The following is a 27,291-nucleotide window of genomic DNA, read 5'->3' on the forward strand; positions in this document are numbered from 1 at the left end:
TGAAAGCAGAGACTTGTACTAATATTTATTTATGGTTCATCAAATTTGGTGTGGAAATAATTTCAAGAGGATATACATATCTTGGAAGATAAAAAATTATCATGTGCTGTATGATTAATGGACAGTAATAAACACTTTGTAGGAAAATTATATTTACGGAGTACTGTATTTAAGGCATAATTTAAAAATAACATAGTCCTTTTTCTTTGAAATTATGAATTTTAATGACTTCATTATTTTAGTTTGCTGAAAAGGGAAATATCTTGAAGTTTACAAACTTCAGTAGGCTTCAGTACCATATGTGATCTTCTCTAAGGTTTCATTTAAATATGTCCTGCAGCATATTTTAACATGCACTGGTTTCTTGAACCTCTGTCTTTTCCATCAATCAGAAGAAGGGGTGTTCTTTGGAAGTGGTCAATGATATCTGCTACAGAAGAAAATTCCTGTGGGATGGAAAAAATGAGAAGGCTAAGGCCAAAATGTCAGAATTATTAGTAACCAGTAGAAACAAAAGGGTTTTTTAAAATTCTAAATATTTATCAGTATCATAAAAATACATAAGGTCCAGTAAATACCACCAGATCAACTGTTCTCATTCCTGCCATGACCTGTAGCTCAGTAACTCTGTTATTGCTGCTGCAATGTTGTATAATTAATTTATGTAGTCTTGGTCTGTTTAATACATGATGTTGTCAATCTGCTTGATGTGATGACTGTACTTGGGAGTTCAGAGTTGGCTGATCAGTTCAGGGGGTTCTGTCTCGATCAGAACTGCCAGGAGTGTGCTCACCAGTCTGTCTGGGGCCAGCAAACCCACACAGTCCTGCTGGCTGGGGCTGAGCCACCGGTCTGGGAGCAAAGCTGTAACTTGGCAGGTATGGATTAGCTCTCAGCTCTGCATTTCCCTTATCTGGTATCTCAGTGGTAAACAAGCATTCCCTAACCAGGTACATGGACTTCTAATGGCTGTGTTCTAAGGCCACCCCTTCATTCCCTGAGTGCAAACAGCACAGCCTGATTCTACTTCCAGCAATAACAACATTCTCCCATGAATAACTCTAAGACAATAAGCAGAATTCCAGGAGAAGAGTCACCTGACACTTAGGAATGAGGCAGGAGATCCCCTACAATGAAGAGAAGCAGTGTGAAAAACACATAGTACCTCTTTTCCTTTTAAGCTGGTTCCTAACAAATATAAGTGATCCTGCTCCTGGTACCGGATCTGGATGTTGTACACTTTATCTCTGTACAGCACCATCAGTACATATGGGTGAGTAACAGTTTTGCGTGAGCTGTCTCTCACCAGGAAAGTTCCATCCTGAAACATGAAAAAATGAAAGATGACAAATAGCAGACACTTCTGGGCTTGATCAATGTAACAACCTTACCTACAGCACTCATGCTTTTAACTGTTTTTTCTTTCTGAAATCTTTTTCCTTTCCCATAAGAGAAACTGCTCTATTAAAGCATTTAGGTCATTTGACAAATGGGTTGTCTTTCAGTTTGCTACTTAAAATTTTCCTCTCTGTTCCAAAAGCAGATTTTTAGGGAAGGTAGGAATGGTGTTAAATGAGGAAGAGATTCCATTAAATGAGGAAGTAAAATATCAAAGACCAAACCTCATATCACTTTAACCAGAAGAGAAGTTCATTTCTGCTAAGTGCCCATCAAAGTTCCTATGTGATGTATTTACAGACAGTTTAAAATAATGCCATTGTCTGTGTAATTTAGGTAAAGGCAGTGATACTGTATCACTCTCTCTGCTTTTCTTAATTTCAGATCTATTTTGACAAGTCTTCCACGGAAATCCCTTTCTTAAAGGCACTGAATGGGACCTCATAAGCTGGACTTTAGTACTGGAGTCCCTGGTGTGGTGCAGGTGCCATCTTCAGCTCATGGCATGTGCTGTGAGGCAGCAGAGAGCAACCGCAGCTCCCACAGCAATGGGATATAATTCTATTTATGATTTTAATTTATTTCCACATGCACAGACAAGCCTTGTTTGAACCTGTACTTCAATTTGCTGGTCTCTATGGCCTAGATGAGTGTGGGATGCCCAGCCCTTTGCAAGTACCTTGTTTATCCTGCGGAGCGCTGCCTCTGCCTCGGGCCGGCTGACGAAAGCCACGTACCACTCATCCTTCAGAGAGCCCTGGGGCTGGGGGACAGGACAAGGACAGAGTCAGCTGCCAGGAATGGCAACACACAAATAAGTAGAGAGAAATCTGTAGAGTAGTGTGAGGGATATTTGGGTCTATGTGCAGAACCTCTGAGGGTATGAGTTTCAGGGATCATACTGCTGTAAGTAATCCTGCTCCTGGAAAGTAGTGCTAAATTGTTTTAAATTATCTGCTCACTTCAACAAATTTGAAAATATTACAGATCGTGCTGTAATGCCCCTGCAAGTAAGATAAGAAAACAGATATTTCCAAATATTTTAAGATTTTAAGTGGCATGTTCTCTTTTGTCTACCTGGACGCTGGGCACAAAGGCATCCTTTGCCTTCGTTTGTCTGCTTGTTTTTTAACTATCATCTGAGACAATAATGCAGACTTCCTGTGAATATACTTTGTATGGTTGCCCAGTGTTATCACCACAAGTGATTTGCTCTAAACTTGTTTTATTTAAGGAAATCTGAAGGAAAAATGCACTTAAAAGAATGAGTCCTTTACTCATCAAAGTTTTGTGGAAGGAGAACTGAAAATCTAATGCTATCTGAAGGGAGTTGTGCAAAACAAGTAACCCAGCAACCAAGTATTTTTCTTATTTTGTTCTATTGGGGTTTATCCATTGCTGTTTTTCTTGGTGAGGACAAAATAAGGCACTACAGTTTGACACAGAAAAGGAAACTGAAAGCACTCAGTAGCGTCCTGACAGTGGCTACCGACTAGAAAAACAACTTTGAAAGACGTTCTTTCTCGAAACCAGAAAATCTGCTGTCGTTACAGTTATGGTTCATGTTTTGTACCTCATCTTCCTCTGTGTTTGTCTGGTGAACAGTCTGCCTGCTAGGAATTGGCAGTGGAGGTCTCATGTCAGCTGGGCCTCTTGAAGGAGATCTGCTGTTGCCGCCTTCAAAGATACAAAAGTAGAAAAACAATGTTAAAACCAGGAAAATAATTTCATCTGTGCATCCAGGGTGTAGGATCTTGATTTTACGAAGCATGAAGTATTTGTATCGTCCTGCTACTGAGACATTTGGAATTGATTTGAAATCAGATTTAGGCTTCTCTATGAGAACCAGGTTCTTTACATAATTTCATCCTTGGTGCACAGGGGCTTTAACTGAGCTCTTGCAGTTCAGATTTCCATAAGAACAGATGAACTTGAAATAAAGGTGACAATTTATCAGTTTCTGTACCACAGTTATTCACTTGAGAGCAACTTGGTTTCTTTAGAGACAGAAGTAATGTTATCTCTTTGCAATCCTTGCCTTCTCAGCAATTAGAAAGTAAAAAATGTCACTGTAGGACACTGACAGCTGTTACCATATGCAAAAAAATTACTTGTAAAGCAACTGATGTCTAAGTTTTCTTTATTTTTTTTTCCTACCAGATAAATATGGAGCATATTTCACATGAAAAGCATTTGCTAACCTTTTTTGGGAGTATTAGCATACCACAGTGATTTGCATACCTCAGCTCTCAGTACTGTACAGAAAAGGATGGTTATATGAAGTTTGGACACTGGTTTAACTAGGCAGGAAGACCAAACTTCAGGAGGAAAAGAAGCCCAAAATCTTTGATTCAGACTAAGGAAGGTACACAAGGTGCCTTTCAGGAGCTTGATAGTTTTCTGTTCACAGACCAAGCAGAAACATCCATAGGAAAAAAAACCAAACAAACTACTATATTGACTGCACTGAAACTACCCTTCAACTTTCAATCACTTAAAAAAGAGAAAAAATGCAAGAATGCAGGATACAAACCTGGATGGAAGCGTGGTGGTAGTGAGCCAGTTGTAGACAGGTTTCTACCACTGTTTAAAAAAAAATAGTCAGTATAAATACAACATTTCTCTACAACATTTCTGTGCTCTGATCACCTGATCTGGACTTTGTGCCTGTTTTACAGAATGTGAGAGCCCCTTGAGACCTGTGCAGGGTGAGGAGAGCCTTCTCTTTCCTTCTTTTTGTGTTTCTTTCCTTCTTTTCATGTAAGTGGATCCACCTTTAAGTTTACCTGGAGCTCAGTATCTGGGAATAAGGTAATCAGTCAAGGCCACCAAGACTCCTGTACCAGGATCAATGCAGAGAGAAGTACTTCAGCTTGTTGAGTTTTCACAGGGATGACTCTGTCCTTCCCCCAGAGCAGGCAGCACAGGGAGCAGCTCACTAGACATTGCTCCCTGTGGGGTTCCACTTACAGAGTTATTTTTCTTGCAGTTTCTGTAACATTGTTGATAAAAATGCAGTTTCACATTTATGTTGCAAGCTAGGAAGGGCCACTGGGGCATCTCCCAGGTGAGGAAAGGCTGAGGGAGCTGGGAAGCTGACGAGGCTCAGGAGGAATCTTATCAGAGCACATAAATACCTGAAGGGAGAGCCAGGCTCTTTTCACTGGTGCCCAGTGACAAGACCCGAAGCAGTGGGAACAAACTGAAACTCAGAGGTTCCCTCTGAACATCAGGAAACATTTTTTAATGTCAGGGCAACCAAGCACTGGAGTGGGTTGCTAAGAATGTTGTGGAATCTTTCTCTTCCCTTGTAGACATACAAATGCCATCTGGTCATGGTACCAGGCAGCCTGTTCAAGGTGACCTTGCTTGGGTAGGGGGTTGGACCAGAAGACATCCAGAGATCTCTGCCAACCTCAACCCACATCCAAAACTGCTCAAAATGGAGTCCCACTCTTCAATTTTTGTTACTGTTTTTGGTTTCTTCACCTAATTGAGAACAAATGGCCTGCACTCCTTTCCTTTACTGTTCATATTTCTCTTCTGCTTAAATGAGCTGTTGAAAAGGCTCTGAGATAAATATGCTAATTTTGTTTGCAGAACAAAAACACCCTATCATGATTTGATGTATGGGAGAGAATCAGTCAAACTGGGGGCCTCTGCTACAGCAAAATTTGGCAATGCTCTTTGAATACAAGCAGAAGTGCTCATCACAGGAATAGTTCAATTTGCATATGACCTTGCTATTGCTACTGCAATATTTGTTTTGCTTGGTTTCAGCAGTTCCAGAGAGTGATGGTAAATGTGAGGAATTCATCACAGAGCCATTAAAAGAATACAGAGATTAGGAAATGGGCATCAGATGTGGACTTAAGGAGACCACTCTAATTCATCAAAGTCTAAGTCTGTTGCACACTACATCAGAAATCAAAATTTAGTTAGGAGCTCTTCTGTTTAACAAATGAAGGCATAAAAATCAAATATTTTTAAGTTGAAGCTGCGAAAAAACTGCAGGAAGGTTCACAATTTTAAATAGGAATTATCAACCATCAGAGTAAAATTTAGTAAAAGGGAGGTGAAATTCTTTCAGATTCAACTCCAGACAACTGGGGTTGTGCTGTTTTTTAGTTTTGAAGTGTGAGGAGTTGCACCTCTAACACTCAAGCTCCTAGAGAATGGAGGACCCCTCTGTCCTACATCCTGCCTGGTTTTGTAGGAGATGATCCCTTCCCAAAAGGACTTGTCATTCTTGTGGATCCTGCAGGCAATGGGAGAGATGCCTCAAGAATGGAAGCCTTGTACCATGTAGGGTCTAAGATAGTTCCTTGCCATAAACCAGAGAGATTCGTGGTTTTTTCTTGGTTGCCTGATGTACACTCTCTGCTCCACTGATACAGAGCTTCAGTTCTAGGAAGGATTCTCCTGGATAGTGGCAACAGCACTAATGAGCATTTTGTAGAGGCAAGGGCACAGTCTGAGTAATGAACTACTCCACGCTGATGCCATGAAGATTTTTTGCCTTTTCTTTTATATCCCTGTTACACCTTTTTACAACTCCTGTATTCTCAGTGCTTTTTGCCTCCATTCTTGGACTTGTTTGTCAAGCTGAGAGACTCAACATTTTAGAAGCTTCGTAGCCGGGGATCAGTGTGCCCCAGAGCCCAAGGTCCTCTCCAGAACACATTCTGTAACCTGAGATAGAACCATCCAGGGGAAGGTTCCTTGGGGAGGGGGGCTCACTTGAGCCTTTCATTAGGGAATCTTTGATAGATCTGCTAATTAGTAACACCTCTAATGTGATACCCCATCTTTTGGGGTATATTCAGCGGGGTGCATCTTGATGCATATGACGTGGACGTGTGCATCTAAGGATCCTTAAAATAAATCCCAAGGTAAACTCCCTTTTCCCCTTCTAACCGTGTACAACTCTTGATTTTAAGACCAGGAAAAGGCATCACACGTGGTTACCTTGTGTGCCTGAGAACCCCAGAGCCACACTCAAGCTGGTATTTGCTGAACTGCCAAGAGATTGAAACTCAAAAGGAATGACCAGTCATGGTGAAACAAACCTTTCTGCAGCAGGAATACTGTTGGATCCTGGCTTAGGTGGAGGCTTGACAGATTTGGGTGGGAATGCGTTGGAGCTGTATGGGGGCAAGGACAGCTGTGGCACTGGTCTTTGGGGGGCAGCTGTGGAGAGGAAGAGGAGGAAACTTAAATCTTGTGTGAGACATTCTTAAATGAAGTAGAATGAAGAAATTCTGTCACCTCACTGCGGTTTAATTAGATAAACATAATGCAATAAACCGTCCTTGGCATGTTAGTTACAGATTGTAAACTCATATGGTCAGCTGAAAACTTAAAAGTAGGTATTAAAATTAAAAATAAACTGGAACAGACTTGAGCAACATTTACATCTTCTGACTTCTGTTTTGGATAAGCCACAACTGAGGTACCTTAACTGCAGCAGAGCTGAAGGTGGTACACGTTTTCTGTCACGTTGCTTCTAAATAGCAGGTTTGAGATCACCTTTTGGAACATCTTTCTGAGATTTCTACCAGCTTGAAATAAAACATTTTCTTTCTGCAGTGTCCTCAGTCCTGAACTAGCAGTAAGAGTGGAACAGGTTAACTGTGCTCTGCACAGCTAAAATAACCTTATTCTTTATGGAGGCTTAGGGGCAGTGATCATTCACAGAGTTGGCCAAATGTCCTGCTTCTGTTATGGAGTCACTTTACCAACTTAATTTTAGAAATCAGGATTCTGCAGTAATTTATAAACACTCTGGATACATGAAAGAAGTTCTGCTTCTGTTCATAAAAGTGAATAAGCTTGCACAGAGCCTGGTGCCAGCAGGGTTTACTGAGAACTGGGAGACACCAGGTTTCTGTTTCCAGCTATTTGATGCTGTGTGCAGAACACAAATCTCTCTAATGTAATGTATTTCAAAATAAGAAATCCTGCTGGCTGGTAACTGGCTGGCTGAAGGAAGCTATTAGCTATTGATTTCCTGGGGTTTGTGGCTTTGATATATAAATCTGCATGAAGCACTTTTATAAGAATTCTACAGCCTATCAAGGTAGCACTTGACTTTTGAAATGGCTCTAAGGCAACAACTCTGAAATAATTTCCTTTTTATCTTTTTTTTAGAAGTAAGACAAAAAGATTTTAAGTTTGAAAAATCACTGTAGAAATACTTACTGTCTTCTTCTTCCTGGGGAGCCAAAAAAAAAAAAAAAAGGAATTAGTAACATATTATAGCACAGTCCTTAGGAATGTTTTACAAAACAAAATTTGGACATTGGTGAATTTTGAGTGTAGTAATATCAACACTGTCACTTCCCTCTAAAATGTTATGCTGTTGTTTTGTCTTCATGCAGCACCAAATAATTTTTAAAGTTTTTTAATTAAAATGCAGCTATTATTTACAAACAAGATGTGTGGTGGATGACCCATAACACATCTTGACCTAAAATACTCAGAAACTCTCAGGAGACATAAACTTTCCTTATTCCTTCAAGTAAGTGTAGACTCTCAGAGTTATCTGAAAGTGAAACTTTTAGGTCAGCTTAAGCTGAAAAAATCCCCAGAAGCCCAAATCTTCTCTAAGCAAAACCACTTCTTCCATGTCACAGAACAAATTCTGGCCTTATTCTTCCTGATATCCAAGATAAAGTTCTCAGGGAATAAAATGAGCTTGACATAGAAGAACTCTTTAAAAACACTCCATGTGCTATGAAAGATCCATGAGTATTCCTTATAATTTATAAAAGAAACTTGTTTCCCTTTTCCAGAATTATTAGGTTATACTGGTACTTAATTTAACTGTAACCCCTATGCTTTTAAATATATACTTTGAGACTATACTTACTTCATTTTTCTTGTGTGGTGGCCAACTCTGCCTGAAATTAAAACAAAGCAGTCATCATAGGTGGAATACTACTCATTCACTTCCTGTGCATTAGGCCATATTTTCAACTAGAACATGAATTTATAGTAAGTTTTAAAGACCAAGGGATGCTGAAACACTTTTTTCCTCGTAAAAATATCTAAGATTCTAATTTTCAGCCATAATCTAAGCCATTATTCTAGTCCTTAGCCCGTCTTGATTTTATCAACAAGGAAAATGTCTGATGAATTGATTGTAAGATTAGAGCTTAGAACAAGTTTGTACAATGATGAAACATTAGTCTTCAAGTCTTGAACTCATTTATAATAGTTGGCAGCACTGCTGGAGCACATCATAAGAAAATCAGGCTTTGTTTCTCTGATAAACTATCCTGGCTGATTAGCAGATCTCAATTATTTCTTATCTTGTTTTAAGCTCAGTCAGTGCTCAGCCCCCAGCTTGTCTAAAAAATGCTGGAGAATGATCCAGTTCTGCTAGAAAATGCTGTTGGCTATTAAGAAGGAGTTTTGCAGGGTAATAAAATCAATGGGACGGAAGTATAGCTTTCTTTTTCTAACACCCTAAAACAATAGCAATAGCACTCAAGTAAGAATGTTCCCTAGAGCAAGAACTTGATCTGGTGGAAAAACCATGGATCATATATATCATTGGACAACTTGGAAGTGAGTCATGCCCCACGCAATGGCTCTTTCAGATATGACTGGAGAGAGGTTTTTCTGCATTCACACCTTTCTGCAGCTTAGAACACATTCTGTGCATATTCGCAAACCAAAACTTTGTTATCCACAGGCCCTGCTGTCATGCAGTACCACTAAATCAGACCATCCTGTGTTGCTTGCCCATGTTCTTGTTAATTTTAATTTCTCCTTTATTGAATTTCAATTAAATGAGCACTTACTTTCCAGGGCTTTGCTTCCTTAGAGGAGGTGGATTGCCTCTTTCATATCTGTCGCTTGGTGGGACAGGAGGTTTCGGCATCATTGCTAACTGTTCTCCCAGGGATCTAAACAGGAGCAGGAGATAAAATAAAGGCAAAAAGCTGCTTAATAACTGGGTAATACTGGCAATGAGAGGATCATTTGCAGAGGACAAACTCTTACCTTAGTTGTGAAACCAGAGGCTGTAAAACAACAAGGAATAGTTAAGAGGATGTGTAAGTATATCAAAATAGGCAAAAGCTATCAATAATCACAAAAAAAATAGTTACCTTTTCAGGAATGCCTGGCTTCTTCCCTGAAAACAGCAAAAGCTTACATTTAGAAAAAATGGAAGTAAATTAATTAAACTTCCTATGAAATAAATGACTTTTGAATATAACTGAAAGTTAATCTTGCAGGTTGATGCTCTCAGCCTCCTGAGACGTAAGCCAGAAAAATATTTTGGCTTTGCAAATGATGGCAAAATTGCAATATCTCATATTAAAGGGACATTTAAACATTTTCAACGTGGCATGTGTCACAATCATATTATCTAAGGTTCAGCTTTGAACTACTGTGTGCTTTTTTGCCATTATATAACAGATAAGAGTTTAGATAATAAAATTATATAGTCATATCTGTAGATGCTTTGTATATAATGTAGTTTTCAGGTCTGAAGGAAATGCCATTTTTTTCGGTGTCTTATTAGTTCTCAGCCTTCTTTTAAGTCTGTTGCAGCATTACATACAGCAGTGTATGCAGAGTTTCGTTACCTTTGTATGCAAAGGTGATTTCCTCCTTTAACCTACTAAATATTTCCTTGTTCAATCACTTAAGTGTACATCAAACCTTTATTGCACAGGGTGCTCATAATGTCTGTCTGTTCACCTGTCTGACCCAGGGTTGCTGTTTTCTAGATGAAATTTCTCTCCCACTTTATAAGTTCTGCTCAAGATCACCTTGATTGCATTTGGTTGTTTTTTTGCATTAATTATATACAAATGTTGATTTTCAGCAATTAAAGCAACCCCAGCGATATCAATGTAAGCAAACACTGACCTGATCCTGGGCTTTCTCTTTCATATGGGGGAGCAAGGCGATCCAGGGAGGGTTTTGTGCTTCTGTCTATAGAAGGAGCTGGGGCTAAACACAACAGCTGTGTGAGATAATTTGCTGGTATATGTCAATATATCTTTATTTTGTATACATTAGAACTGGTGTTACTTCTTAAAATAACAAGTGAGACTCCTGTATGAGTAGTAGAAGAGAGTGGAACTGAGGAAAAAGAGGAAGAAGTGAAGTGCTGCAGAGTCTGTGGGAAAAGCTTTGCAAAGGGAACACCAGCTGTACTCACGTTTCAAAAGCTTCATGTTTCTGTCTCTGTTCAAGTCGTTGTTGCTTGGTGGAGGAGGGAAAGCTGGCAGCTAAAACAAGTATTTAACAAGTGGTTAAAATGTGTCTTCACCCTTCTGTTGTAGTTGGAGTGTATTGACCCCACCACGCACATCTGCCAGTCTTTGTGTGGTACAGCACAAGGACCCAGTCTCTGCTCACTGCAGGAAGGACAGGAGCCATGGACCCTCCTGCAGCATGACCTACACTCATTGGTTTTTGCTGGATGCAGAATTGCCTCCATCTGTTGTGTCTCCCAGCACCCCAGTGGGATGGATCTTCAGGGAGGGGGTGTGTTGTCAAAGGAAAGAAACAGGAGCTTCAACAACGCTGTTGTATCTCTGTGACACTGCATCGGACCAAAAGTCCTCCTGTCACAGCCTAAACCTTTACTTGTGTATCCAAGGGTAGGTTTAGTGTACATCTACTCTGGCAAACACTGAACCTGTACTGCCAGCTGTCAACAGCACAAGAGCTTGAAGTATTCACAGCAGGGAAAAAAAAAGGAATCAAATTTTGGTCATCAGTGTTGTGATTATACAATCTCTTACGCTTTTATGTGGTCTTAATTCAATTGGACAACTGCTAGAAAATATAGCTCAGAAAAATGTAACTTTTTTTTCAAAACAGAGAGGCATCTCTTACAGTAAAATACATAATTTATGTGGGAGAGGCATTCACAAGTAGGTGTGTATTTCCAGTGTAAGAAACAGTGAAGTAATATGAAATAATTAAATATATTTCTCCTGTGAAATTTAATTTTTCCTTGAACATTGGCCACCCTGTAACCGAGTTCAAATCTATTTTGATGGCTGAAATTCTTCCTCTTCATAGACTAGGTGAATAAAAATGGCTTTACACTTGGACTTCTATACTGACATAGGAAATAGGTGAGATATTAAGAAAGGAACGTACAGTAGCACTTCTTCCCCCAAATGAGGCTGGTCCTGGGGCTGGGCCAGGTCGCTGGGGTGGTACTGGAGGCTGATGTGGAGGCTGATGTGGAGGCTGATGTGGTGATCTGGCTGTTGAAGGTCTGTCTAAAGAAAACAAAAATCTCAAACTAAACAACTATACAGAGTTTGATTATTTGACACTCGTTAGATCGTTATGACAAAGGGCCCTTGCAAGAACCTGGATACTAAAGTTAAGCATAAAGGAAGTTAATCATAAAGGCATTGCTGTAGGATATAATTAGCAGTTGCTTTAGGATCAGTGTGTTGTGTTGGGAGTTCCAGGCTGGTCTGTCCCTGTGGGGATGACTCCCCCCACCAGTCTGTTGGCCCACAGGATTTATTTTCATTCCCTGCAGCACGGTGTGTGACACACCAGCCAATCTGAATGGCAGCTTTGTGCTCCTGAATGGACTCTACAGCTCCAGGCTGCTGAGGAATCAGATGTAAAACAAAATGACAGGCAGGGAAGGCTGATCGTTCTTTTCCCAAGTTCCACTAGAGCTCTTTTGCCATTGTTGTGACAACTTGCTCTGTCCAAGGTTGCACTGTTAAAGCTACTGTAGCATGTACATGTGTGTAACCTCACAGAGTTTCAAATCAAAGGCCAAATAATGCCCACATCATACAAAACTATTCCAACAGAGCTTGTCCAAAGTAGAAGATATAACTTTGAAAGTCACAAACCCACCAAGTCTGTGTCACTAAGTCTTGTTCATGAACTACACTGTTAACTTCAAGGAAAAACCCTCTATATTCCATTACCTAAAATGTGGCTGATAATGTGGGAAAAGCTAATTTGTAAATTATTAATAGTGCTTAATTTTTAGTAATTACCTATATAATCTGTGGTGCTTGGAAGTGACTTGGCAGGAAATATGACATTGTGATGTGCTTCATCATTATTGGATGGAGGTGGCTCATAACCATCACTGTCATGTTCTGCTTCCTCAGGTTCCTCTGTTGGTGATTCATAGTCAGCCTCATCTTCCTTTTCCTGGTCTTCATCAGGGCTTTCATAGTCATCATCATCATCCTAGGAAATGAGCATAAAAAGTGGGTGCTGGAACAGAATATTAAACCCTTCAGAGCAGTTTCCTTGTGGCCTTTCACTGTGGTATTTTTCACTCTGGAAGAGACCAAGTTTTTACAACCAGTTGGAGGGAAAAAAAGTCTCTTGAAATAATATGGGGAAAGGAGGCAACATTCCACTAATGCATGGAGCACTCAAGAGCTTAAGAAAGGAACAAATATCATTAGATCACAGTAAGTGCAGTGGGAGGTCAAGATAAGGTGCAGGTTTACTGAAACGCATGAAGTGTTTTAGGGAATAGACTAGGAACCAGCAAACGATCCAGTGTTCCTAGGAACACGCTGGAGCAGCAGTTGATGCTTCTGATTGTCATTCTTGCTTTCTAACATGTCCTCTACAGCATGCAATCCAACTTTTAAAAATTATTCATGAAAACAGAGGTCTTTGATTCGGGTCTTGGTGTCCTCCTGACCCAAACCAGCCTTGGTAGGACTTGCAGGGCCTCATAAGGTCACAGTGTCAATATGGTCATTGCACATCTGTGCTATCTGCCAAGGCTTGAGAGAAAAAGAACACTCCACTTGTCACTGGTATCACAGCTGGAATTTCCAGAGTCCTCTGCACTGGCACAGAGCCCATGTGCTCTGTAGGTGGTTACTTTTATCTCTTGTGCTCCCAGAATAGCAGCGAATCTCCTGTGAACTTAGCAACAGTGTCTAGAAGTTTTTAGAAGTGTCTTCTAAAAATGCCTCTCCCTTTTATTTCTGTAGAAAAGCCATTAGCACTGGTCAGCCTCAGAGATCTTCATAAACCCAGGCTGTGCATCAGCAGCTGAGGTGTGTGTGCTTCACCTAATGACCTTTGTCAAGGCATTTTCTATGCCAGAAGGCAAAAGGAACTTCTGCAGTCTAAATAGCTTTAAAAAAATTACTGTTCAATAAATTAGCTCTAGAGAATAAAATGGCAAGAATTTGTCACTGAATAAACACAGCAAAGTTTCATCTACTAGACACATCTTTTAAGAGCTTGAAACAGCTCTTGCACAAAATTCAGCTGTGGTTCTGTGGGGACTTGGGCATAGGCTGGGAGCTTCTACTTGAGCCAGTGGATAAGGAAGGCCATTCTGAAGCTCTGCCTTGCATTTCTGGGGGACATCCCTTCCTCAGTGAGGAAATTTGTATGCAGCCACTCCAATCATTCCTGCTCCTGCTTTTCCTGCCCCAGCTCCCCCCAGCTGTGCTGCCCAAGGGACAGCAGACAGAACAGAAAAACCTGAGCCAGGGGGGTTTCTTAACCCAAATACTCACAAATGAAGACCAGCCACCATCATCCTGAGCGTACCCTGTGTAAAGAAGCACAACCACACATTTCTGAGCATGGACAGTCAAAGACATAATAAGTTGACAGAAAGAACCCAACAAATGCCAGGTGAGCTCTGAACTTCAGTCCTGTGCCACAGGAACGAGCTGTTCTTTCAGAGGCAGGCTGGCAGCCACGGAGGGCTCTGTCAATAACACCCTGATTCAAAGCTAAGACAGAGCTACCCTGCTATGACATGATCTGGGTGTTGGCACTTCGAGTTTGTCCCACTTCCACTTTTAAATATAATTTGAAACAAAGTGCTTTCAGAATGAGCCCAGACTTCTTATCTATTTGCTTAAGACTATTTTAGCTTTCATAAAAGAAGGATGGTTTTTTTTAATTTCAGCTTCCCTCTCTAATACAGTGCTGCTAGGAGGAAGGGCAGAGATGTTGAAACAGAAATATATAAGCACTGATACAATTTATTGGGTTAAATAAAGACATTTTGGGGATTCTCATGTAAAAGTCTCTGCTCTTGACTTCCTTCACCATCTTTGCTCTTTAAAAATACTTTTTCTTACTTATTGTCCTGCATCTACTCTTTTCTTTTTTGAAACTTCTTTATACTGCTATATTTTCATTTATTGTTTTGGTTTTTGGTTCCTAACCCTGGTCCCCTCAGTTGTCTCTGCTCTGCAAATACTAATTTAACATTTTAATACTTTTAAAAGCTTTTTGTTTTTAGAGACTGCCAGTATACACTTACCTGTGTTTTCTGTAGATTTTTGTGTTTGGGCCCTGCAACAAAGATAAAAAAAATAAATTTTTTCTATTAAATGTTTGATGCTTCTATTGCAAATAAAGGCAATAGCCAACTGTTACAGTAGAATGAAGCTTAAACAGATGAGAGAAATGTGTTTCTGCCCAAAATGCCAAAAACACATTAGTTGATATTTTGCATAGAGGATCCTAATAGAATCTAGACTCTTTCAAAAAGAATTGAAGTCAGAGAAGTCAAGTGGTTTGAAGCAAGGGGACTCAGTAGATACATTCACCAGTCCTGAAAACAGAAACTTCCTTTACTAATTCTGATCAAGATGTTCAAAGTCAAGTTCATAAATATCTGTAAGGTTAAAAAAATATTTTTATGGTTTTCAATTCTAGTTTTGGATTCTAGTTAATGGAAAGGTGTAAAATCATGTTATCAGATGATGCAAAACCACATTATGTGGACTGGACTTGGTTTCCATTGTGTAGGGACATAAATTGTTCTTTTCTCATACAATGTTCTTGCAATTTTTGCTCTTTTTCTACGGCAAATATTATATTCAATGACAAATCATTAAGAATTAAAAAGTGTAATGGTGTACAGATCTGTGGAATGCATTAATGATGATTTATTAATAATATATACCTAGGCTCTATAGGCTTCATAGCCTTCTTAAAGGCTATGTACTCAGGCAGAAAACTGCATGAAATGTGCAAATGTTACTTGGTTCTGGACATGGCAGAAGTGTCTGGGGTGTTCATGGGCTCAGGATTTGATATTCTTATCAGATGACATTAATGAAACAGAGCTTTATCTTATAGAATTTCCAGGCTGTACTTCTGATCCAGGCATTACTGATCAAGTGAAAACCAGTCCAGAAAAGATCTATCTGAAAGCTTTGAACAAGAAAGCTGAGTTGTCTTACTCACCATTTTGGAAGGAAAGAGAGCCTCCCTTCATTTTTGTTTATTTCTTGGCTTAATTTACTTACAATTCTGTTGAAAAGAAGAACAAAAATAGTTTAAAAAAAACCTTGTCACTTGTCAAAGCAGCGAAGGCATTTTCCTAGCTGTTATCCCCCCGTATTTGCTAAATTTAATCTGGTAACTCATTTTTATTATTATTTACTATGTGATAAAAGCACTGAATTTACCATCTTACTGCTAAGGAGGCAGTACATCCAATTCCATACTACAGCACATCCAATTCCAAACAAGACTTTTTTGACCTTGGTAAAACCCCATGTTGTTGGATCATGTTTAAAAATAAGCATTAAACCCAGCAAGTCTCAGAATCTTTGGTACTGTAGACATCACACGGCTTCAAATAATGGTCATGGCATTCGTATGATTTTGCATGGAAAAAGCAAATAATACTTCAGGAAACAGAGCTTATGGCTGCAAAAGCAGGGATTAAATGTTCCCTGAGTCTCTTTATTCTTTTCATGTTCCTTCCTCTGCAACCAATCCATATCTCATCCAGAATCCCTCCACCACAGAAGGGGGAAAGGCTGATCTAGTTCCATGTTTTAATACATTTTCAGGGCATAGCAGAAATACTCCTGGAATATAAAAAAGCTGTAATTTTATGCCTGGGGAGATCTTTCCAAGCTAGATGAGAGTCAGTACTGAGATCCACAGGGTTAATTCTACTGAGAGTCCAGAATTCTGCTCTGCTACTAATGAAGTTTGCCTCTATGAGATTATTTTTCTTTAAAGAAAGCTTAGGATGAGCCATGGTCTGATTCTGAATTGTCATTACTTCTCATTGAGAAAGTCCTGTGGCGAAGAAAATTGTTTACATATATCCACTTAAAAATATCCCATTTTACTTCCCTCTTGTATTATTTAGGTCTATCAGAGACAGTAATTGTGGAAATACAAGTATTATGAAAGAAACAGGAATTTAACATATCTGTTTGTCTCAGCTTCTAAATTCTGTAAAATCTTAACTTATTTGTTTGTTAATGTAGAATTCTTCCCCACACATCTTAGGCTGGGCCAGTCAAAGTTGATATCAATACTGTAAAATATTCGTTTATGGCCAGGCATAAATTTTGGTTTTGTTCTCCTTTCATGTCTTTTTCTGCTACTCAGCAATAACAATGCCCTAGTTTTTTCCAAATGACCTAATTAGTGCATCTTTCATGTCTAACTGCTCTTCTGAGGTGGGACTGGAGGAAGACAGGTTTTCAAGCAATCTAATATGAAAAACAAACCAAAATGAAGTTATTTCAGATCCGGGCAATAGTGCTGTCTGAAAAGGATGAAGATGAGTGGTGTGAAGTTAAGGATATGCACTCAAGGATCCAAGTATGAAAAGAGAAATACAGAGAAAGAATATTGTTTAGGTTTTCTTGTTTAAGGCAGTATTTTGCAATTTTCTGGTTTGAAGCCAATATAATCATGCTTGCCCCTTTCGAAATAAGTACATGCACAAGTGTTAACAATTTCAGAAGGATTACAGCTGTCCAAACCTGACATTGCTACCCAAGCAAGTTGGATAAAGCAAGAGAAATGCCAAGTTATAGGCATAGGAGTGCTCTTGCTCTTCTTTCCCATGGAACCCACCCCGTTCTGCACAAGACATTTTCCTTTGCTGCAGGGGATAAAGAAGTTGCTGTGTGAATAATAAATTCCATGTGAGACATCAGGAAATGTCCTGGGGTGAGCATTGCCCTGCACACATCAGTGCTTTGGTGGAGAAGTGGATTATGGAATTTGTGTGGCTTATTCCCTGTTGTAGGAGAGGCAGAGGATCTTCCAGAATGTCTTGCGTTTTTTTCAGCTAAAGAAAAGTTCACTGGTTTTGGAGCTAATAATTCTTAGAGTTCAGACTTCCATGGGGGTGAATGAGACCTGAGTGTTTGGAAGCTTTCTGGACTAAACCTGAGGTGGCTGCTATGAGGATTTACATGAACTGGTTTTTGAGGAAAAACTGACAGGAAAAAGTTGATCATCTTATCTTTCTGCCAGAAAAATCAATCATTTGATGATACAGTGTCTAATCTTTACTTCTAGTTTATTTGAAATGCTTAAAACCAATGGCTCAGAGGGTTTACTAGAAGAAAGAAAATTTTAGGAGGGTCACGCTTTACAAGCAACATTCTCAGGGAAGACTGGTGCACTGAGCAACTGAGCCTGTCACCATGTGAGGAAGGAAGTACCAAAACCACACTGCTCTCTGAGATGTGGGAGTGGATGATAGGAGAGGATAAGGCAACAGCACTTGCAGAAAATGTTACTCAGACTTCTCTTTCTCTTTCTACCTCCTCCACCAGTTGCTAAACTTAAAGCTGGCAGGAAGTTGAAATTTAAAAAAACCCACACAACCAGCCCCCAAAGCAGGACTCCAAAACTGGCTTTTGTTCACTTAACTGCAGATACTGTTGACACGGGTGGAATCCACTCTACATGTATTGGGATAAAGCGCTTAAGATGGGTAAGAGAGGTGGAATACAAATTCCTCTGGAGCCAGGAGGCTGCACAGTTGCATATTGAGCACTATGCAAAAGCACAGTTGGTGATCCAAGTCTTTGGTTTGGCCTTTGAGAAGACCCTGCTGGGCAGATGCAATGCTGTTTTATTGACTCCAAAACTGCCTGAATACCAGTTATGTTCCAATCCTTGCAACAACCTTTAGATCTCAGCTGAGAGCATGTGTGCACACACACTGACATCATCTGCCCAAAGCCTACCTTTTCAATAGAGAAAGTGCAGATTTCTCAATTTTTATGTTTGCACTTTTACTCTTCTGAAAGTAGAACGACTTTCAGACTGTGCAATGTTTGCAGGTTCTGGCTGTGTCACTGAGCTGGCAGATGCAATGAGTGCAATGATGAGCTTTCTGCTACTGGAAATTTCCACCAGTGCTATGGGATACACTTTGGAGTGCTGTGGGATATGCCCTAAGCTCTCTGAACAAGGCTGGAAATTCCAAATCTCAACTTTGCGAGGAACCTGCCACTGGAATAGCCACAAGGATCAACAGCCTCCTGAAAACTTGGAACCCTTTTCTCTCAAGATAGTAAACAGGAGTGACAGACTAATTTCAGTGTTTATGTCATGGTTCAGGTATCAACCAACCACCAGTGTCATCTTTAATGAAATCTTTGCTTTTTCTGTTTATCAATTCTGACCACAGTAAGTAAGGCAAACCCTGTTGAATGTGCTTAAATATTTTGCAAGACTCAAATTTGTTCTCCACAAGCATAAAACTTCATGACTTTCTTTGACTGCCAGTAGTGCTCATGAGCAATAGGAAAACTGTTTTAAGCTGTATATTGGCCTCTTGTTTCATTAGATTTATTATCAAAATGTTAGTAACACCCTCATGATTAGGTCTGAGTTTCATTTAGCACTTAGGACTGATGGTCAATGTCTGCTCTGTGTAAAACACACCAAATCCCTTCCCAGTTTCACCAGTGTATCTCTTTCAGGACACAGTGTGTTTGTGAGAATTCAGGTGTGTATCTAAACACAGTGGTATTAATATTAACTTTTTTAGCAAAGTTTTCCAAGAACTTCAGCCCTTTCAGTGGAGAGAGCTAAAGATTTTAAGAAGCATTTTAATTTTCAAAATAGTGCTTAAATCTTTTTTTTTTTTTTTTGGTTTTATAAAGAAGCCAAAAGTTTTATGAAGACATGCACCTGTAATAGGGCTAGTGGAGATTAATTTTTAAAATAATAATTCTGTTAGTAATACCAGAAGGTTGTGGAGTTTTATTATTAGATTCAGGAAATGACCTGTCATACCTTGTAATGACAAGCCTGACCTACTTCTGACTCTTGAAAAATCACAGAATCATCCCCAAATAATGACACAGTTAAATTAAAAGCCTGAGCTGTAGGTTTGCTCAGAGGAACATGTTTAGCAAACCCACACACCCAGCTCAGGAGGCCTGTACAGATGCAGGCTGTGCTTTGCAAACCTTGTGTAATTCCAGGTGCTGGGTGCACGTAGGTCAGAATATTCCTGCTAAAGTTACTGGGGAACAATTTCTCTTGTTTATGTATCTTTTATTCATGTCATCGCTGGCCAACGCTGTAACATCTGCTATCTCTATTAAGCCTTTTTGCAGAATATTCTCAGGTTTTAGCACTGCTATTGAGCATCAGGTAGTGCAACTACAATATGCTAATGTGTCTTCCAGCTTGTAGAAGAACTCTTCCTACCAGCTGAGGTTTGCATTATCATATAAAAGAAACGTGTGAATGTATTCCAGCAGAAGCCACCAGCCAGCACTTTGTATTTCAATGAGTGTGGAGCTTCTGAAGTAATAAAATTAATGTTTTAAAATATGGCACATTCTTCTGCCCATTAATTCTATCCAGGAGGGTTGTTTTGGGTTTTGGTGGATTTTTGGTTTATTGTTGTTGTTTGTGGATGGTTTTTTTTGCCTGGTTGTTTTTAGTGAGAACCAGTTCTCTTCCCTATTAAAGCTCTAAATTCTTGTTTTAAACAGTGGCATTACATGGAGGACCTTTCTGCATGTAAAATCACCATATTCCAGTGAATATTTTGCTTGTTTGTAAGTGTGGAAAAGTCCGAGAACAGAGGCCTTAGTTCCCAAGCTTTCACTCAGATTTAAATATCTATTTATTTATTCAGTTCCTCAAGCTGTGCACCAAGCTTCACTCTTCTTTTAAAGCTCTTGATTTCAAATTCTCTTCTCGTTGAGAAACCCAAAAGATCTCATTGCAAAAGGCTGTTCAGTTTCTGCTGGGGTGTAACAAGTGAGAAACCCAAAAGGCCTGGCTAAAAAAGGCTGTTTACTTTTTCCAGGGTGTCACAAGTTAAGAGGCTGTTTACTTTTTCCAGGGTGTCACAAGTTAAGTGGACTGTGAAAATCAAATTTTGAGATATCACTAGGTTTGGTGAGGAGGTAGGAGCAACTCCACATGGTTAGATTTCATTTTAATGATTCACCTATGGCATTAATATCTTTGAGTTCATTAGACCATCCACTGACTACTTTTGATTCACAATTTGAAAGGAAATCACCAAAAGGTCTCAAAATTAAAAATTCAGACAATGAGAACAAGAGGTAATTCTGCCAAAGGATTGCTAAAGTGGGACAAATTACCAGAGAATTACAAATTCTAATCTGGTCTATCAGTACCATTGTTAAATGTTTCTTTTAATTGACAATGAGTTCAGAAATTCTGAGACACCAGAGCATCTTCTTAAAATAATATCTGGACCTCCTTACAAACATATTGCACACCACCAACCCCTATTACCAGGGTATTTATTGTGTGACAATACAGATGTGATTCTAAGAAACAAGTCATGCCCAAGGCTTTCAAATTCAGTCCTTCATATCTGATCTGAACAAGGGTGTCCTGCTGGGCTCAGCTCTTCCCACCAGCTCACTCATGAGCACAAAACTTCAATATTCTTGTCTTCCCCAAAACACCTTACACAAGCTCTGATGCATCAGAAAAGGCAAAGCAAATTGTATCTTCTGCAGCAAAATCAAGATATGCGTGGAGGGAGGGAGTCTGGAATGAGCAACAAAGAAACAGCTGTGCTGGAACAGCTTGAATTCCCTTTTATTCCCCCTCCTTTGTTTGGAAGACCATGAAGAGCTCCATGTGTCTCATGGTTAGGAACCTTCTAACCTCCAGCTTAAACATGTAGCAGAGAACTCAGAGCAAAATAAAATCCTTCATTTTCCACCATTAGAAGAAGCCAATTTCTCTTACTCCGTATTGACTTAATGAGATTAATGCTCTTCATTGAGTAACTTCCATGAAAATATGGAAGCTATTCAGATGAAATGGAAACTTTTTCAAGGCCTAATCCACAGGACCTGAGGAAAGCTATTGAACACTGAATCACATGTTCCAGACTGATTTACCTTGAACGCCCACCTAAAGCAAAAGCACATGAAAATCATTTCAAATCCTCTGTTGTGGACATAACTGACTTTTTTTTCCTTTAAGTTAAAGTCAACAGTTAAGCAGTGAACAGTTAAGGCATACTTCAAAGGTAATACTTGCAAGAAAGTTTAACCTTTGTGTAGCTGCTATCAGTCAAAGAACTTATGCACGAGTTCTTTTGAACATCCCCCAGACAATCTTCTTGTATCGTATCATTTTGCTTGAGCAGTCATGCCAACACTCTTTTTATTTTGGAATATTCTTCTTTTTCTCTCAGTAAACGCTCCAATAAACAGGTCTCTAACCAAACACTCACAAATCATTTGCCTGATATTTCCTATGAGATTTCACTGCAAAACAGCTAAAATAATTTTTAATGTTAGAGTTGTTCGACTTTACTTACGGCACTCTGAGCTTTGGAAATTTCTGAATATCATTTTCAGACATGTTCTGGAAAGGAAACACATGGGATACATGACAAAATTGTCCATGGAACACCCTGTGATTTACCCAAGTAAGTCATACTTATATATTCAAAAACGTGGCATGAATTAATGTGGTATTTAAGCAACTTCAGAAGCCAGGTGTATTCAATTCCTTCATGTCTGCACAGTGAAACTAGACAAGACTGTGCATGATTGCAAAATTTCAGGGTAAAGCTGTAGATTTTAAAATAGAGGACCTTTGGCTGGAGTTTTGTTCCAAGAACCTTATCTGTAACATCACAATACACGTAAAATCCCATGTTCCAGTGGGCATGTTGCTAGAAAACTCCTTGGACTTAAAAGCAGCCTTGGCAGCCTAAAAAAATTTCTCTAGAAGCAGGGATGGGGGGAGGAGAGTGTTTGTTCCCCCCTCAACCATAACTCAGCAACTGGACTGAGATAACTCCTGACTGAGATGTGCTTTCCTGATGCTCCTGCAGAGTCATCCCTCCTCTTCCTCCAGCATGTGCAAATCCACAGCTAGGACAGACTCAGGCATTATGAAAACTTTGGATTTAGTTGCTTTAGTGTTTTGTTTAGTTAATCACAAGCTTCCTGAATTCTCTTTGGAACATGAACAATAGTCTGGTTCTTTCTGTCTTTTTTACTGGTAACAATAATAGGTTTCTAATCACACATTGGTTCACAACCAGTGTTCAATGTTCAGGACAGAACAAATCCAATCTGTACTTTTCCACGCTGTTTTGCCTCTGGGAGGAGTGAAACACAGGAAAAATGTACTGCTTTTGTGGAAATGTTCTGCAGTACTTCCTGAAGAATCATGGTTTTTTCTAAAGGCTTTTTAAGCTTCTCTCTGGAGTTCTGTTCTGGTGATAAACCTGACAAATATTAGAGGTATAATCTCTTTTATAAGGGCCACTTTTCTGTTTCAAATAGTAGAGAATTTTATTAGAATAAGTTGCATGGAACCCCTTTGGTTTTACTCCTACTACATCTCAACTGGGCTTTCCTTGTGGTAGCCAGTGGACACAGAAAGGTGACTTTGAAACTAGGATACTATTCTATCTCTATACTATTCTAATTACAGCAACACTTTTACAGCCAGGTTTATGATGTAGACCTGACAACAGCTGCAAACCCAGCAAAGACTCAGCCTGAGCAGCTGCTTCTGTGCAAATGTAATTTGGCAGTTTCCAGTCACTCACAAGATGGAAAAAGATGTTTCTTAGGAAAACTATTCATAAAGAGAAGCAATTTTTTTCCAGATTGCTTTGTAGTCTAAAATATTCTACTGGACGTCTCTTTCTGTGGTTCTGTTTAACAAGTGAACCTTTTCTCTTTTTTTGCATTATACAATTGACAAGTAGTCAAAAGCTTAAAAAGAGTCTGAGCAGAGGTGAGCAGCTGCTTGGCTTGCTCAGTAGAAAACATCCTTTGAATCTGCTGGGATGCCTCTGAAGAGCTGCTGCACTCTGAGCTAAGTAATTACAGAAACACTCTGGAAATAAAAGAAAATCACAAACATCACTTAGAAATCACACAGTTATTGCACTTCTTATTTGCACCTCACAAACTACCAGAGTTTCATCATGCTTCCAGAGCCAGAACTCCCACTCCAGCCACAGATCCTTAGTGCTTGAGCTGAGGAGGATCTTTGGGGGTTGGTACGATAAATCCCATGACACGTCTGAATAATGCTGACTCCACCCTCCAGTAGCAGGGAGGGGTCATATCCTGTTCCTACAAAAGGGGCTTGAAAATTTTGATGTTGTGTTTCAATGAAATGCCAAAAACCTGAATATTAGGACAAGTAAATGAAAAATATAAAACTTTAGAAGAGGTATGCAAAGATCTCCCCATTATGACTAATTAAACAGAAGATCAAAATTACTACTTCTGGAGAAAACAGAACTGTTAATATTTGAAAATAAAAGTAAAAAGCAGTAATACTAAAAGCTCTTATACATCTTCATGGATGTGCATTTAAGACCAGGAAACAGCAGCTTTGTCAGTGGAAATTATCAGCTTTTCTAAAATTAAACCAAGCCTGGAACAACGTTAATTTAAAGCCACTGGGACTTTGCTTACTAGTTTTGATGCTCTTAAATTTCATTGATTTTGTGTATTGCTACAGAAGAAATCTAATTTTATTTCTAGAGAAATGAAGGAGTTATTACAATGAAAGGCCAGTCATCCTGACCAGGGCTGTGTCTTTTTTAGTATGACAGGATAATTAATAAATGTGGGTTTTCTGTAGTTAATATTGGAAAACAAGAACTTCCTATAAAGGAAGAGATGAATTTAAGACAAGATTATTGTTTTAGAACTTCCCTGTCAGTTTAAAAAAATACTAAAAAATATTCATATTGAACAACATGCTTGGGCTCCCAGCATTCCATATTTAAAGCAAGCTGTCTGGCTGATTTTAGCAAAAGCATTTACCTCCCATATTTATACTTCAGTAACCACCTGGGAGGTGGCTCTTCATCTGCCACTGAAAAATAAGGAGGAGTCATCGCTTGATTGGAATTTTACAGGAAGGAATTTTACAACTCCACTTACCAAAAACCTTTGTCCATTTATGTTGTGCTTCCTCACGACTTTCTCACAGTCCTTATACTTTAGCTGTCAATGAGAAGATGATTATTGCACCCTTAACTATAAGAATCAAGTAAGATGCTTAAACATGTGGCTGGCTTTGAGTAGATGCTTTCAAGGTACCTTTTTGTATGCTACAGCCTGCCTAAATGGCCCATTTTGTCCCATAAACATGTATTTTTATGACAGACATTCTTCAGTGGACTTAAGGGCTTTCATCCATTTAGGAACACATAATTCCTCACATTTACAAACCACCTCACGGTTGCCTGGCCCAAAGAAATATTTGAAAAATGGATTGTTGTGGTACTGACTGGGACGAGCAGCTGCAGAAGTGGAGCAAAAACCTTGTTATCCAGGAATACTAAAGCTGACTGATCCCAGTCACAGGATTCATTGTTGTGATCAAAAAGCTTTCACTTCTGGATGGAAATCTCACTTGTTAATCCTGGAAATTACCGATAATATTTGTAAAGCTTTTCCACAATATTATGTTTTCCAGTAGCATTTAGGACAAGGACATGCTCTTCAGAAGTTGCTCATGTACAGGTTGACCATGAAGCAAGATATGACTTTTAAACATTTCCAGCAGGTGTCTGAAGTTTTTGATATTTTTTAAATTTTTATATTTTTGATCTGGCTAGAATGCATTTTTCTGTTTCAAGCTGGTGAGGTCCATATCAGAAGGAACCCAAAGAGCAGGCAGACAAAGTGACTTTTGAAGGCTGAGACAAAAGAATGATCCTTGTTCTGCCTGAAACTTTAGTTAGTGAAAGTTATGCAGACAAATGACCCTGTGCTGCTGGGATAGTTCCCCCGGAGACAGAGAACCTCTTATAGGGAGCATTACATCATTTCATAGTTGTATCCCATTTTTTCATTTTAAGGTGTAACATTGTAACTTGGTGTACGTGAGAACGGATCCTGGAAACAACTGAACAGCAGAGAGGATATTTTTAGGAGCCACCTTCAGTTATTCATATGAAGAAACTGTCCTAACTCTGGTAAATATGTTAGGATAGGTTAAAACTTTTGTGCAGACTGAGGACTTCAACCTGTTAAGTAATTTCTTTCATACAACAAGTGCTATCATGATGTTATCAGCACAAGTCTGTGTGCAGAGGGAAGCAACACATCACTGTGACTGAGACCTAATCTCATTCTTACAGTAATTGATGAAAAATACTGTTTAGCTATTAAAAATAAACCTTGGAATATCCCAAATATGAGCACTTTGCTTTTTCTAAAAAAAAAAACAAAAAAAAAAACCCATAGTGAAAGACTTTGGAAATTATTTGAAAATTTGGTTCTTCATTGGTTCATTCATTCTCTGAGTTCATCTGGGGACAAGATCTGGTCACTTGTGACAGATGCCCAGAGCTGGCTGCCTTGGGCTGACATTATTGTCTTACCCAGATTTTTTAGATGACTTAAACAGCTTTTGCCCTGATTTAGCTCCCCAAGGGTGGAATGCCACTATCTCTGTTCTGGAGAGTATCTTGATCACTAGAAGGGAGGCACTACAAATAAATGTGCACTCAGTTGTGGTAGAACTTACACTTAATCCTTTTATCACTGTTCAGAATATCATTATCAGATCTTCCAGAAAGCCGTTTTTCCCTTCCTAATTTCTTGGAAATGGTGGTCCAACTTCCCCCTGCACCGTTGTTGTAATGTTTTTCGTACTTGTCTGAAGTTACCTCTTGATAATGATCTCATCTGCTCAATCTCCAGTTTTTGGTTTCACTTTCCTCTGCCACTAACCCCTGCACCCTAAAATTAGGGGCTTGTAAGTAGTTGGAAGTTTCACTTCTCTGGAGATTTGGTAGACACAGACTCTGTGTTTGATCTGCTCATCTTTATCAAGTAGTTTTGCATTCTACTATCAAACTTGCCTCAACTCCCCAGATAAAACTCCCATAGAGTTATAGGAGCCATTGAATAAACTTCCCAATATTTCAAAATTAAGCCCAAGGTGATCCAAGTTTTACAAGTCTAGCCATGGATGTGATTAATGAATATATTCAGAGGCTCATTTGTGACACCGAGCAATTTGGAAAAAAATATCACTTCTGAAAATCATTGAAGATGAAACAGAAAACTTGTAATCTTCACACCTTAGTGCCCTCCGCAGCTGTCAATGTGTGCGACACCAACAAGTGTTACAGTAATGTGTTTATTTTCTCTAAAAAGCCATGAGTTTCTCTTATACCCAATTTAAAAATCCCTTTCAAGATTCATTTTCACTGACCAGTTTAGCTCAGCTTCTCATTCGACAGCGGTTTTGCTTTTAGTTCCGCAGCGAGCTTTGCCCATTATAAAATCCCTAAATTTAGCCCAACCAATGCTACAGCAGTTTGCTCCTCCATCAGACAAAGACAAAACACAGCCAAACTCACCGTCCTGAAATATTCTGCTAAGTCATCTGGCTCCCAGGTGAGCACGTCGGAGCGGTAGGGGACATTTCGCAGGTCCATGGTAGGTTTTCTCCCGAGGCAGTCAGGGAGTGTTCATAGCAGTGCTGTCGATGACACAGCCATGTATTCCCTCTGCGTGGCCACCTCCAAGGAATTCCCTGCCCAACAGCTTCTGTCAAGGAACTGTTCCTGTCAGCGTAGAACTATGTTGTGAGGACGTTCCAGAGAGGCACTGCTTCCTCTGGTACAAAATGGTCTCTTCTCAGAAAAGT

At 39.4% G+C, this 27,291-nt stretch overlaps 1 protein-coding gene across 1 annotated transcript; it reads right to left on the reverse strand.

The window, feature by feature from the left end:
- Nucleotides 1-27,291, reverse strand: LCP2 (lymphocyte cytosolic protein 2). The gene is made up of 21 exons (XM_032125241.1): nucleotides 27,002-27,291; nucleotides 24,567-24,629; nucleotides 21,962-22,008; nucleotides 15,604-15,669; nucleotides 14,672-14,703; nucleotides 13,911-13,945; nucleotides 12,408-12,606; nucleotides 11,533-11,657; nucleotides 10,580-10,649; nucleotides 10,285-10,368; nucleotides 9,516-9,541; nucleotides 9,409-9,428; nucleotides 9,207-9,311; nucleotides 8,270-8,300; nucleotides 7,600-7,612; nucleotides 6,468-6,588; nucleotides 3,932-3,981; nucleotides 2,972-3,075; nucleotides 2,078-2,161; nucleotides 1,166-1,321; nucleotides 1-446 (listed from the first exon to the last, which is right to left on the reverse strand). The coding sequence occupies exons 1-21, from the start codon at nucleotides 27,077-27,079 to the stop codon at nucleotides 324-326; spliced, it is 1,632 nt and encodes a 543-aa protein (XP_031981132.1). The 5' UTR covers nucleotides 27,080-27,291; the 3' UTR covers nucleotides 1-323.

The sequence above is a fragment of the Corvus moneduloides genome, chromosome 15 (genome assembly GCF_009650955.1).
Source record: "Corvus moneduloides isolate bCorMon1 chromosome 15, bCorMon1.pri, whole genome shotgun sequence".
Taxonomy (NCBI): Eukaryota; Metazoa; Chordata; class Aves; order Passeriformes; family Corvidae; genus Corvus; species Corvus moneduloides.